This window comes from Nicotiana sylvestris, chromosome 10 (genome assembly GCF_000393655.2).
Source record: "Nicotiana sylvestris chromosome 10, ASM39365v2, whole genome shotgun sequence".
Lineage (NCBI taxonomy): Eukaryota > Viridiplantae > Streptophyta > Magnoliopsida > Solanales > Solanaceae > Nicotiana > Nicotiana sylvestris.
This window is the reverse complement of record NC_091066.1, coordinates 163,391,733-163,406,067: the sequence shown is the minus strand read 5'-3', so window position 1 is coordinate 163,406,067 and position 14,335 is coordinate 163,391,733. Positions and strand designations below refer to the sequence as shown.

Here is a 14,335-nt window from a genome sequence, read left to right as displayed (position 1 = left end):
ATTTTCATTTCTTACTGGAAGAGTACCATCTGTTCTTCTCGGTGCACAAAATATCCTGCATTAACACAGGGTTTAGGGAACGGCCGCACCCCCAAGAGGTGGTGATGTAGACAGCCTAACTTAATGCAAGCATTAGTAGTTGGCTCCATGGTTCTAACCTGTGACTTATAGGTCACACTAAGACAACTTTAGCTTCAAGGCTTCCTTTCTACCATCTGTTCTTCTCGTTTTGTATATTTCAGGTGCATCGATAAAATATCACAAACCCTTATTGGGGTAAGGTGCTCCAAAAAAAATGAAGAACATCAACATAGCACAGCAGACAAGATCAATTCAAATACATTATATTCTCAGAGTTAACATAGCAGCATTCTAGCATCACTTGCCATTACAAAAACAGTGCATCAATATTTCCACAGTGAGGAAATATACATTACACAATTAGGCAATTATAAGCAGCAGCACCCAATCCTAAATATTAGCAAAACAGTTAACTAGCAGTAGTTGGGAAAGGATTATAGCCACTTTGAACCATATTTTCTAAAGGACCAAAGAGTGGTTTAGGGAGATTGTTCCATTCATACCAATCCCAACCATCACATTTCTCAGGTTCAAGTGTCTGAGGCTTCTGGTTAGGATCAGCAGGGGTTGCTCTCATGAATATGCAAACTACGTGCACTTTTTCTGAGATGACATTGTTGGTCACTGTTAAATACTCTGTTTTATCAATTTCTAATCCTGTTTCCTCCTTCACCTCCCTTGCTGCGCACTCTTCAAAACTTTCCCCTATAACAAAAAATACTCAATTAATAGAATTGGGTAAGCATTTTTAACTGATAACACGCTCAAAACATCTCCCAAGTGTTAGAAAATTCATGGAAATGAAGCATGAGAGCAAGAACTGATTAACAAGGGTCTAATCAAGATTAGGCACAAGTAAAGATTCAAAACCAAGTTGTCTGCTTCTTTTAATAAAACTTATGAAATTTATACTACTGTTCGGAAAAATATTAGAATTGTAAGATCGATTGTCAAAATATCCAACTATTCTTGTCAAATGGACTATTATGGCTGAGCTCCGGCCATTGGCTGGAATGGAATTTCAAGTACAAGTAGTCGTCTACACTTAAAAGCTTTCTTGTCTTCACTGATCAACATTTAATTTGGCCTAAGATTTTCTAAGTCCGACGCATCACTTACTTTTCGTCATCGTGGTTCCATAACCATTTTACTACCTATTTATGCGGTTGATATCTTGATCACTGGCATAATCACTCAGCCCTTGAGGATGCAGCTTCTACGGATTGAGGCTATTCCCCAATAGAATGGGCCAGGTGGGATGGGGGAGCGGTTGAGCGTGCAAAGGCTCCTACACTGCTTTCAGTGTTGCCACAACCCCCTAATCTGTTGCCACCATCCAAACCATCCTAATGTGTGGCTACCCTAGATCCTTCAACAACCACTAGCCGCCTGTTGCCTGTACAACTTAAACCGGTGGTAACACACTTCATGAACCATTGGTGGAGTTTCATGAAAGACAACTTCAAATGGTACAGGCCATCAAGAGCTGCTGGACTTTGATCTTATTCTATTTTTATCATTCAGATCAATGTCACCTTTTTATTAAGTTTTGACTTGAGTATGATTCCTTGAAGGTATGTAAAACACCCCGTGGTTTATTTCAATCAGAATCCTCTCTTGTTCCACTTCGACTAGATGCAACTGTCTTTGCAAAAGAGGCAATCTTTTCAATAGTCTCTGCTGTAGAAAGACCTTTGTTTGTAGATAAAGCTACATTTTCTCAAACTAGGCCAAGTGCAGTAAAAGGCAAGTAGATATGGACTTTGGATTAGGCAGAGGCGGATGGAGTGTAAAAGTAACAGGTTCAACTGAATCTAGTACTTTTAACACAGAGTATAAAAATAAATATAAAAATCACTAAAAACTTTCAAATATTAAACTATAAACCCATGATTCAGAAGTGCAATGGGTTCAGTAGTATGAATCTCAATGTTGAACCCATTAAATGTAAATCCGGGATCCACCTCTGGTATTAGTTGTGCACATAAAGATAATGATGAGTTGAAGTCCAGGGCCATTGACAGCAAATACTGGTATATACCAAAATTTTCCCACACTAGTAATCACAGTTCTAGTAATGCCTGCAAATCTCAAAGGTGACCTTACTAACCTTGTCAACTAGAAATACAAGGAAAAGGTTAAGGAAGTGAACAGGACAAGGTGTGCCAAAAAGGTTTGGGTTCAAAAGTAACAATCTACATAGCGGTCTAGCAATGTTAATTGGACGTAAAACAATGTGCAACCTATGGATTTAGATCCTCTAATCCTAGAAGTCAATGCATATAAAGAACCACAGCAAGAATAAATATTTCCTCAACCTCGTATTCAGACTAAAAGGCTGATGTGGATTCTAAGTTGAGTCTGCAGCATCAGCACGGCTATTGGTACTACTCTAGAGGCACAACTTAATCCTATTTCAAAGCTTTTTGAAGCAAGATTTAACCCGAAAGTATGTTTCTTTTCTACTATGAGGAGCTGATCCTATTTCAAAGTTTTTTGAAGCAAGATTTAACCCGAAAGTATGTTTCTTTTCTACTGCGAGGAGCTGCAGGGTAAGAATTTTCGAGCTGCAAGCTCTATCCCATCCCATAGAAGTGAAGCAACTTCAAGTGTATCACGTATATAGGCTGAAGCAGTTTGTGCATATGAGGTGATTTATCATTCATTACACACAAAAAGACCAAGTTCTAACAGGAAAAAAAAGAGCAGAACAAAACTAATAACGTTGATGATAGTGACTTATACAGTCATTTCGACAACTTTCTAACAACAAATCAATAGACCCGGTGTAATCCCACAAAGTGGGCTCTGCGGAGAGTAGTGTGTCTAAGCCTTATCCTTACCTTGGGAAGGTAGAGAGATTGTTTCGGACAGACACTAGCTCACAAAAATTTGGACAACTTTCCGAAAAAAGTTTAAAAATTGGTAATTGTAATTCTCATGAAGATTTGTAAGCATTTTTTGAATAAAAGAACTTTTCTTTGTAAATACCCTAAAACTACTTCAAAAAGTCAATATTTAAAAAAAAATTGATAAAATTTAAGGTGATCGGGGAGAAAACTAAATAAATTTACATTGCTGTTTGCTTGTGGAACATTTTTCACAATCTTGGAAATTTTCCCCTTTTTTTCTCTTCCAAATAAAGGTGATTATTTAAGAAGCTTTTGCTAAAAGTATTTTAAACTTAAAAGCTCCACTTTTTCTTCTTTTTAAACAATAACCCACAAAAAAAATTAATATATATATATATGTATGCTAAATCGGCTTTCAGCTTCAATTTAAAAATAAAGCGAACATACTATAAATTTAACTGTACAACGCCTAAAAATGAAGTAAAGATAATAATTATAATAATGTATACTAACTGAACTCGAGGTGGCCGCCGGGAAGTGCAAAGGTACTATGCCCGATGGCGGAGAGGCGTTTCCCTAACAGAACTTTACTTCCGTTTAAAAGAAACACCGCTACTCCTACTTTCGGGATCGGCGTTGACGGCGGCGTTGCGGTTGCTGGCGTTCGCTGAGCACCATTGTCCATTTTTCCGGCACCGGAATAAATATTACGGGAAGCTTTAGAATATGTGGGGAGTATTTATATTTTGAAAAGTTTGGAAGTGGGTCTCGCTACTTTTGGATACCTCGCCAACTTTTTGAAGATACACGGACTACGGTCATACGTGGACGCCAAGAAATGTAATGTAGGCACAATAGTAATAATAAGAGGGAAAAGGTATATACCATATTTATTATAAATAAAAATTATTTTAAAATATTATTTTCTATTTTATAGCAAAATAAATATGATGTTTTAACTTTGATACTATACAAGAGGGGGGTGATTTGTATGGTGTCCAATTTTTCGCTTAAACTGATTATGGAAGGATCTGGTTCTTCAAAGTGTTCCTTAACCTACTATTACAGAAATAGTAAATGCGAAAAGTAAAGAACACAAGTATTTTACATGAAAAATACATAGCTCAAAAGGTGAAAAAAACACGACCTACTTCTCAGTAGGATTTTTCCAAACTCTCCACTAAAATCACTGAGCTAAAAACTGCATTTACAAAACACTTTTGTAAACCAAGGACTAACTATAATCCCGTTGTAGTATACAACCTTTACTGTTGCGACAATTTCAAGTTAACTCTACCTTGAATACTCTTAGTACCTATTACAATTGCCTCTAGATAAAGCTGAAAGGTACAATATGAAAACACCTATTACAATTGAACTAGAATAAAGACAGACACTTGGAACTGGTTCTTTTATCTGGTTCACGTAGCTTCAGGTTTGCACATTTGAATCACACACGAACTGCTTGCAAAAAGCCTTGCTATTTTGCTTTCAATTCATGTTTAACTTCTGCGTTTGTGCATTACCTGTAAATGAGAACATCGTGCAATATATAGAGTTAGTAGATGAAGAAATAACTAGAGTTGTAATGCTACTCTTCTTTGGTGGAAGAGTTCTAGTTGATCTCAACTTCTAACTCCTTCCTTATCTTGGATAATGTTCTCTTTGAGTAAGGAGTCATTCTCCTTATCAATTATGCAACCTTTTCGATCAGGAGATATCAATTCTGTCAAGTTAGGTTTATCTCTTTCACGTGCTTCGCACATGCTCAAATTTGCCCGTTTCTATGCTCACAAGGGATGGACCTGGTTCATGCCTGAGTTCTTTTGTCAGTCTTCAAAACTAATCTTCACTTGGGCCAACAAATTCTCCTTTTTGATGATGACAAACTCTGTACTTTTCATACATTTAGGCCCTGTTTAAACTCAGCTCAACATCTACACAATGTTAGAAATATTTTTCTCTTTTGATCATTTATCATCAAGGACCAGGTTCATTAGGTTAAACATCACTTGTTCAAAGCTAAACATCATTTGTTTAAAGCACAACCTAATTATTTTTCCTCTTTTCGCATCATCGAAAAGTTGCATAAAAATGTGCATAACCCAGATTGTAAAACTTACTCATGGCCACTGGGGCTATCCCAAATGCAATCATGGATTAATCATCATTGATCATGTTAACAATTTCAACCATCGAAGAAATAAAAACAAACAGTTAGAGAAAAAACCAGCAGATTTCATTGATTTCATTGATAGTTGATATGATTCTTCCACAATGCATAAAAGGAAATAAAAATACTAAAAACATGATCAAACAGTCAACAAAAGAAATATCCTGAATCTTTGTCATACTTATTGCACTAGTGTTATAAAAAAAATTTGGGATACAACCAATATCAATTTCAAAGTCCATTAATTGTTGTTTGATCCGCAACAATTGAGCACAACATGAAGGAGCAGCAACATACTCAGCTTCACCAGTAGATAAGTGTTGCGACCAAAACACTCACGCAAGTGTATGCGATCGACAAGTAATATAGTAGTAAGTAAAGTATCGTTCCCACGAGGAATTGTGATCAACTTATCGACTGATGTAAACTCAAACAATTATCAATTCAAGCTAAATTATCATAAAATATATAAAGAACCAATTTACAATTTACTTAGTAATTGCACAATAATTCAACACAAAATTACTACACCAATTTCACAATATGTTTATAACAAGTTGGATAAATATATTCCCGGGTCATGGACTTGCTAGAAATTATGCTACTATTTTAGCTTAAAATGGATTTATTGAATTATCCGGGTTATTGATTATAGGGTTAATAATATTCATAAGAATCTTTCGAGTTCTTATGCATCTATTCAAGTTAAACTAATACCTATATGTCTATGGTATTAATATTAACAAAAATGCGTTTACAACTCCTATTTTTCAACCAAACAAGGCAATTAAGTATATGTCTATCTTAATTGCAAATTCTTCACCCGATGCCCGAGATTCAAAACTTGTTCTATTTGATTATATATGCAACCAAGAATTTCCTTTGTCAAGTTTAATTCAAGATTCGTAAATAATATTTCACTGTTAGCTACGCAGTAAAATAATTAGAAGCAGAATCAAATAAATAACCCATAATGATAAATTCAAGATCATCAATCTAAGCTTCAAATAACATAATTATCTAACATCCATGACCCAAGAATACTAGAGTTTTTAGCTACTCATAATCATACAAAAATCAAACAATAAAAGTCTTAAACATAATATAAACAAACAAATAGAAGAAAGTTTAGAAGAACTCTTTGAATCCTTGCTTCAAGATTGTAATGCCCTTCTTTTATTCACTTCAAGATTGAGTCTTCTCTTCACTTTCTCTCTCTAAAATTATTTCTTCCTCTCAAAACTCTGATCTCCCTTTCAATAATGGAGCTTTACTTTATGTAAGTTGAGTGGATCCTCTCAGATTTCCCATTTTGCCCCCAAATAATTGATTTCCCGGACAGGACTAACGCGGGAGCGCATGACCAGCGCATGACCCGCGCTAGTGGGGTTTCTTTCTGTCCAAATCACTGAACTAGCGCGGGAGCGCATGACCAGCGCATGACCCGCGCTAGTGGGGTTTTTCTCTTGTTAAGATGTTGCTGCTCAACTTTTCGTCATTTGACTCCATTTTTCACTTGATTACCATCATAAATCCTCATTTGTTTATTGAACCCCTGTGAGACATTAAAGTCATGATTAGAGCCAATTTTTGCATTATTTGAACATTTACAATAGTAAACCATCCTTAAGTTGAGCTAAAACATAGGCTATATTAAACAATTTAGCCTATTATCAATACCCCACACTTAGCTCATTGCTAGTCCTCGAGCAATCCACTATATTCTTTTTAGAGAGTTCTTCACTCAACCATTTTCCCTCACGCATTACACCTAGAACATTGTACATATATTACGCCTAGCAGTGAACAATCCTAGCCTCAAAGTCAACTCTCAAGTGCCATGCAATATTTACACTTCCTCAAAGTACTCTACACAGAAATCAAGACTTGCTTCTCCGTCACGATTCATATGCCCTCACAATTACATCAACAAAAACTGAGTTCAATCCCCCACATTCAATTCATATATTCACATATATCAAGGAAATCACTCACTCTCACAAAAGAGGTCACATGCATGCAATTGGTACCATAAGCTTGCCCTTAATGTAAATCTCTACTAATGTAGGCTAGCTCAATCCAAAATCAATTAGGACTTTTTCATGGTTGTAATGTGGGCTAAGGGACGGGTAGGATGTATTTAGGAATAGTGACTCAACCCCTAAGCACTTTAACACATCACACGAGCAATTTTCAGCATAAATTCTTCAACCCACTTCTCATTTATACACAATATCATCCCACAAATACGCCCTTCTTCTTTAAGCACTCTATTAATTCATTCCCACTAGCTAGAGCAAAACACAATGTAATTTTTCTTGTCACTCAATTTCTGCTAGTAATGTATTCGTTTACAACATAAGTGCCCATTTCATCCTTTTATTGGTTCCACTCAAAAGTCACCCCACACTTATTTCCTTCTTACTTCTTTTAGCGCTCTTCTCACAATTAAAGTGCTTTAAGAGGTAAAAGAATCAAAACAATGTCAATTAAGAACAAAAGGGTATAGGCTTGTAATGCGGGTGCCAAACAAAAAGTCTGAAGGCTAAAAAAGGTTAACTAGGGACAAATTTTGTTTTTAATAAGCAATTAAGCTCAAAAAGGTCAAAGAAAGCCTAACATCATTTTTCAAACCGAGCATCACCTCAAATTTCGCTTCAACTCACATACCGAGCAAGTTCTAGACACAAGTACAATACATGGACTACACAAATACTCACAACACATAGCATATGACTCACTCCAGATCAGCTCATCAAGACACTCCATTACGAGAACTCAATTCAGTACAAACATACAAATTAAGGCACTTTCAGTGAGATTCAACAATTAAGACTAAGTGTGTTACACTCTAGGGTCTAATGTGTTCAGGTGTGTTAACGCTATGAGTTCTCTTCTATAGCTTGCATCCCTTTATTTAATATACAAATCAAAAAAATTGAAAACAGAAATTAAAAACTACATATGCCCGGTTCAAAATAAACCCTTGGAAAAGAACCGTGGCTTAAAGAAAAACCAAGGGGGATTTGTTATACTACCTAAAAATAAAAAATAAAAACAAAAATCTTTTTGTTATTTTCTATAAGCTCAGTCCCTCAAGAACTCCTATCTAAAAGAATCCGTTATCGAGCCGCGCCAATATAACTACTAAAAAAAATGTTTAAGAACAGACAACAATTACTCCAACAATACTAAATCACCAAAACATTTAAAAATAAAAGTGAAATAGTCACGCAATCCCAAAACATTATATATTGTACCACACCACCAAAACATTCCAACAATCCAAAACAATTGAAACAACCTAAAAATCCATAATAATTACTACCATCCATTCATTTAAGAACAGTTAAACATATGTTTAAGGGAATCCTCCACCCCACACTTAAAGCGAGACATGTACTCATGTCTTTCATTATAAACAAGAGATAAAGCAAAGATACTTCCCCGAGGAGTCACTCCTGGTCAGAGACAGAACCGGTATCCACATTGCATGCCCGACCAATTGCACGAAGCCAACCCAAGAGCCAGCTTTCCGTTTTCTTCTGCTGAACTTGCATGTCATCAACACGTCTCCCCAGAACTGTCACTGATGTTTTAATTTCAGTGATTTCCGGCTCCATGCGGTCTATCCTTTGTCACCGACTAGCCCTAGACAGTCCTGCTGCATCAAAAGCTTGTGGTTGTGCAGGTGGTGCATCTTCTCCCATCTCCACATCGTCAGCTCCTTCTTGTTGGTCCTCTCCTTCCTCATCGTCACCGTCATCATAATCAGGAGCAACCAATTCAGCTGGATGTACAACTTCCTTACCTGTGGTGACCATTTTAGCCGTGAAAGGATTGACTTTAGGTAGTCGTCCATCTGCAGCAAGATTGTTTGGTACATTGGCTCGAAGGCACAGTAGGGTGACAAGAGATGGGTAATACAACCCGTAGCGTTGAATTCTAACCCTCTGGAACATTTCTTTATGTATCAACAATGGCACATCAAACCATGCCCTATTCATGAAACACCATATTAAGCAAGCTCGAGGGATGTTTACTTCAGACAAATTCTTGGAAGGCAATATACGGCTGTTGATGAAGTACAACCAACATTTGGCCTCGAACTTCAGGGCATTAGCGTGGAACTTGTTCCCATATTTATACCATTGGATATTTGCATCCGGGCGACAAATTATGTCGGTGAACGTGGACCATGGTATTAGCTTGTTGTTATATGCCTGGAACATATCCATGTAATCTTGCTCCACTGGGGGTAGCCTGTACACATCCCGAATTGTTTCTATAGATGCATTGACTTGTCGCTTTCGGACTGTAACATTGTAGTTATCGTGTTCTGGAAGGTTGGCATAATATTCCCTCACTAGCATTACATTCGCCGTGATTGGCTCCTTGAAGAATATGTCAAGCACACGCCTCCTCAACTCGTTTGCTATGTTGGGACAATTAATAGCCAAAGCATTTGCATCCATTGCTTGTTCAGGCACTATTGTTTTCTCCTCCTTTTTGTTAAATCTATCCCGTGCCTTGGCTGACACAAACTTTTGACTATTGAATGGCCTAGTATCAACTGATTTTCTGGGCCGTCCACTAACATTTGCTGTAGCTGGGCATTTACGAGGGGCCATGGTACCTGCAAGTAGTTTAACGTTAGCCCTATTCACTTGGGTAACCAAACCGGGCTACTTAGGCTTCACCACATAGTTGGTCACATCACTTCCTCCAAAGAGGCATTTTTTCAAACACATTGTGAGCATGTTAAGTTTCAAGCTTTTTCCAACCCTATGTCACAATGTATTCACCATCAACCAACCCAATTACTACTTTACACCACCATACTCCTAATTTTTCACTTCTTCAACCCAACCAAACATCAAACAAATGTTTAAATCTTCTATAAATGCTACATTCTAATGTTAAATAAGAAAAAATTTAAGAAACTATCCTAAAAATATACAATCTTGACAACCACATAATAATGTTACATAATAAAACTAAACAAGGAAAAAAATGAAGACATTATACTAAATATATGCAAAGAAATTGAAAATCGAACAAAAAAATAGAAAATTAAAACTATGTTCATCATAAAAATGAAATTAATCTGAAAAAGAAAAAAAAAACTAATAAGAAGAAGATGAATAAGACATACCTTAGAGGAGATGGGGTATGGGGTGAATGAAGAGGTGGAGAGATTTGATGAAGAAGAAGAAGAAAAAGATTAGGGTTTTGTTGGGAGATTTGTGAAGAAGAAGAGGTTGGGAGATTGATAATGGGGGGTTTTTAGGTTGTGTGTGTGGGGGGGTATTATTAAGTTAAAGAAGTAGAATTTTTTTTTTAAAACGAAGTTACCTGTGACTAGCGCGGGTCGTGCGCTGGTTATGCGGCTGCGCTCCCGCACTAGTCAGTTTTTTCCGAGGCAGACGGAAACCCGATTAGCGCGGCCTATGCGCTAGTCATGCGCTCCCGCGCTAATCACTGAAGGTCAGGTAGTCGGAAACCCGATTAGCGCGGGCTATGCGCTCCCACGCTAATCACTGAACGTTTCTCTTGATTTTTTTTTTAACATATAGCCTCTCAAGAAGGCAAGTTATAAATTCTCATTTACAAACTATATTTACAATACATTTGTGGGTTGCCTCCCACACAACGCCTGATTTAATATCACGGCACGATGCCATATTGCATTATACATCAATTAAATCTACTGAGGTTTTGTGACGTTGAATGTCACCACCCCAATAGTGTTTAATTCGTTGCCCATTTACCAAGAACGTGCCTGTTGAATTAATGTTTCGCAATTCAACTGTTCCATGAGAAGTTACACTTACTACAACAAAAGGACCTGCTCAACGGGACTTAAGCTTTCCAGGAAAAAGCTTTAGCCTTGAGTTGAACAAAAGAACTTCTTGACTCGGCTCAAACTCACGATGTTGGATGTGTTTGTCGTGCCACTTCTTGGTCTTTTATTTATATAACTTGGCATTTTCATAAGCATGCAACCGAAACTCATCAAGTTCATTGAGTTGTAGCAGTCTTTTTTCTCCAGCTAAGTCCATATTCATATTTAGCTTTTTGATAGCCCAATAAGCTTTATGTTCTATCTCAACATGCAAATGACATGCTTTTCCATAAACCAACCTCTATGGATAAGTACCTATTGGAGTCTTGTATGCAGTTCGGTAAGCCCACAATGCATCTTCTAACTTGCCGGACCAGTCTTTCCTATTTGCGCTCACAGTTTTCCCCAAAATCTGTTTTACCTCCCTGTTTGACACTTCAACTTGACCACTCGTTTGAGGGTGATATGCAGTAGCAACCTTGTGTCTTACACCATATTTTGCTAGAATATTTTTCAACAATTTGTTGCAAAAGTGTGTTCCTCCATCACTTATCAACACCCTTGGAGTTCCAAAGCGTGTGAAAATGTGCTTCTTCACAAAACTTACCACTACCTTCGCATCATTAGTAAAAAGAGCAATGGCCTCAACCCACTTAGACACATAATTCACTGCAACCAAAATATATCTATGCCCATTAGAATACATAAATGGTCCCGTGAAATCTATTCCCCAGACATTAAAGAGCTCTACTGCCAAAATATTTTGTAAAGGCATCTCGTGCTTCTTCGTGATCGTTCCGGTTCTTTGGCACCTGTCACAATTTTTAACAAAAGCATGTGCATCTTTAAATAATTTTGGCCAGTAAAAACCTGATTGCAAAACCTTTTGTGCAGTTCTGTCTCCACCATGATGACCTCCATAAAGAGAAGAATGACAGTCATGCAATATTGCATTCATCTCCTCCTCAGGGACACACCTTCTTACCAATTGATCTGCGCATTGCTTGTATAGAAAAGGCTTGTCCCACATGTAGAATCTCACATCATGTAAGAACCTTCTTCTATGGTCAGCTGTGAATTCTGGTGGAGTCACCCCACTTGCAATGAAATTCATATAATCATCATACCACGGGGTTTCATCTGAAGTGATGGCTAGCAAATGTTCGTCAGGGTATGTTTCTTTGATTGATTCTCCTTCAGTGACATGGCCTCTATTTTCCAGCCTGGATAAATGATCTGCAACCTGATTCTCTGTTCCCATTCGATCTCGAATCTCCAAATCAAATTCCTGCAAAAGAAGAACCCATTGAATTAACCTTGGCTTGGCACCTTTATTTGCAAATAAATACCTTATAGCTGAGTGATCTGTATAAACTATGACTTTTGTCCCCACTAGATAGGATCTAAACTTATCAAATGCCCATACTACTGCGAGCAACTCTTTTTCAGTAACAGTATAATTCATTTGAGATGGATTAAGAGTTCTACTCGCATAGTGAATGGAACAAAATATTTTCTCTTTCCGCTGCCCCAAAACAGCTCCAATGGCTATATCACTTGCATCACACATCAATTCAAATGGAAGTTTCCAATCCGGAAAAATGATAATCGGTGCAGTAACTAATCTTCGTTTCAGCTCATCAAATGCTTTCAAACAAACATCATCAAACTTGAAAGATGTATCTTTCTCAAGAAGCCTGCACAAAGGAGATGAGATTTTTGAAAAATCCTTGATGAAACGACGGTAAAAACCCGCATGGCCTAAGAAACTGTGAATGCCTCTAACTGATGTTGGTGGAGGTAATTTTTCAATTACTTCCACCTTTGCTTTATCCACCTGCAATCCATTCTTGGACACTTTATACCCTAAGACTATGCCTTCTCGTACCATGAAATGGCATTTTTCCCAATTTAGTATCAAATTTGTTTCTTCACACCTAGCAAGGACCTTATCAAGATTCATTAAACATTCATCAAAAGAACATCCAAATATAGAAAAATCATCCATAAATACTTTCACAAATCTTTCAACCATATCAGTGAAAATAGCCATCATACACCTTTGAAAAGTTGCAGGTGCATTGCAAAGACCAAATGACATTCTTTTAAATGCATATGTCCCATAGGGACATGTAAATGTGGTCTTCTCTTGGTCTTCTAGGGTTATAACAATTTGATTATATCCCGAGTAGCCATCCAAAAAATAGTAGTATTCCTGCTCGGCTAATCTATCAAGCATTTGGTCAATAAAGGGAAGGGGAAAATGGTCTTTTCGGGTGGCATTATTCAATTTTCTATAATCTATGCAAATCCTCCACCCAGTAACAGTTCTAATGGGAATAAAATCATTATTTTCATTTGTCACTACGGTCATTCCTCCTTTCTTTGGAACACATTGGGCTGGACTTACCCAATTGCTATCAGATATTGGAAATACAATACCTGCATCAAGCCATTTAATCACTTCTTTTCTTACCACCTCTTTCATGTTCGGATTTAGGCGGCGACGTTGTTCTATGCTTGGCTTGTTCCCTTCCTCCATGAGAATTTTATGCATGCAAAAAGCTGGACTAATACCTTTTATGTCAGACATTGTCCACCCAATTGCTCTTTTATGCTCACGTAGTACTCTTAACAATTTCTCCTCCTGCAATTTAGACAAGTCAGCAGAAATAATAACAGTTAACATTTCAGAACTACCCAAATAAGCATAATGAAGGTGAGAAGGTAAAAACTTTAATTCCAATTTGGGAGCTTCTTCAACTGAGGGCTTCAGAGGAGGACCATCTGGCCTGTTTAAAGGTTCAAATGTATTAAAACCTTTTATATATTCACATGTTGCATTCAAAGCATGTTTCATCTCCTCAACCTCATCATTAATCTCCAAAATTTCAAACAACACAATTGTTTTTTCTAAAGAATCATGCAAATATACACTTGAGGTAATAAGTTGTTCATCAATCTCCATGACAGATATCATAGACAATTCTTCATACTGCAGATGAAGTTGAATTGCTTTATATACATTAAAAACAGCTTTCTCGTTGTCAACTCTCATGATCATTTTTCCTTCTCTTACTTTAATTATAGCATCACTTGTAGCCAAGAGAGGTCTTCCTAATATAATAGGAACTTTTTCATCAGCCTGAAAATCCAAGATAATGAAATCAGCCGGGAAAATAAATTTCCCAATTTTCAGTAGCACATCTTCTATCACCCCTTCCGGGTAAGCTATGGACCTGTCTGCTAGTTGCAACATCACCGTGGTGGGTTTTGGAGCTCACAAACCCAATTGTTTGTACAAAGACAATGGCATCAAATTTATGCTTGCTCCCAAATCACAAAGTGCATAGCCTACATCAACATTGCCTATTATCACAGGGA

The 14,335-nt window shown here is 37.2% G+C and overlaps 1 protein-coding gene across 1 annotated transcript; it reads right to left on the bottom strand.

Annotated features, from left to right (window-relative positions):
* Positions 1-311: 311 nt before the first annotated feature.
* LOC104245507 (nudix hydrolase 1) lies at positions 312-3,747 on the bottom strand. Its single transcript, XM_009801123.2, has 2 exons — positions 3,447-3,747; positions 312-786 (listed from the first exon to the last, which is right to left on the bottom strand). The coding sequence occupies exons 1-2, from the start codon at positions 3,616-3,618 to the stop codon at positions 491-493; spliced, it is 468 nt and encodes a 155-aa protein (XP_009799425.1). The 5' UTR covers positions 3,619-3,747; the 3' UTR covers positions 312-490.
* Positions 3,748-14,335: the final 10,588 nt, after the last annotated feature.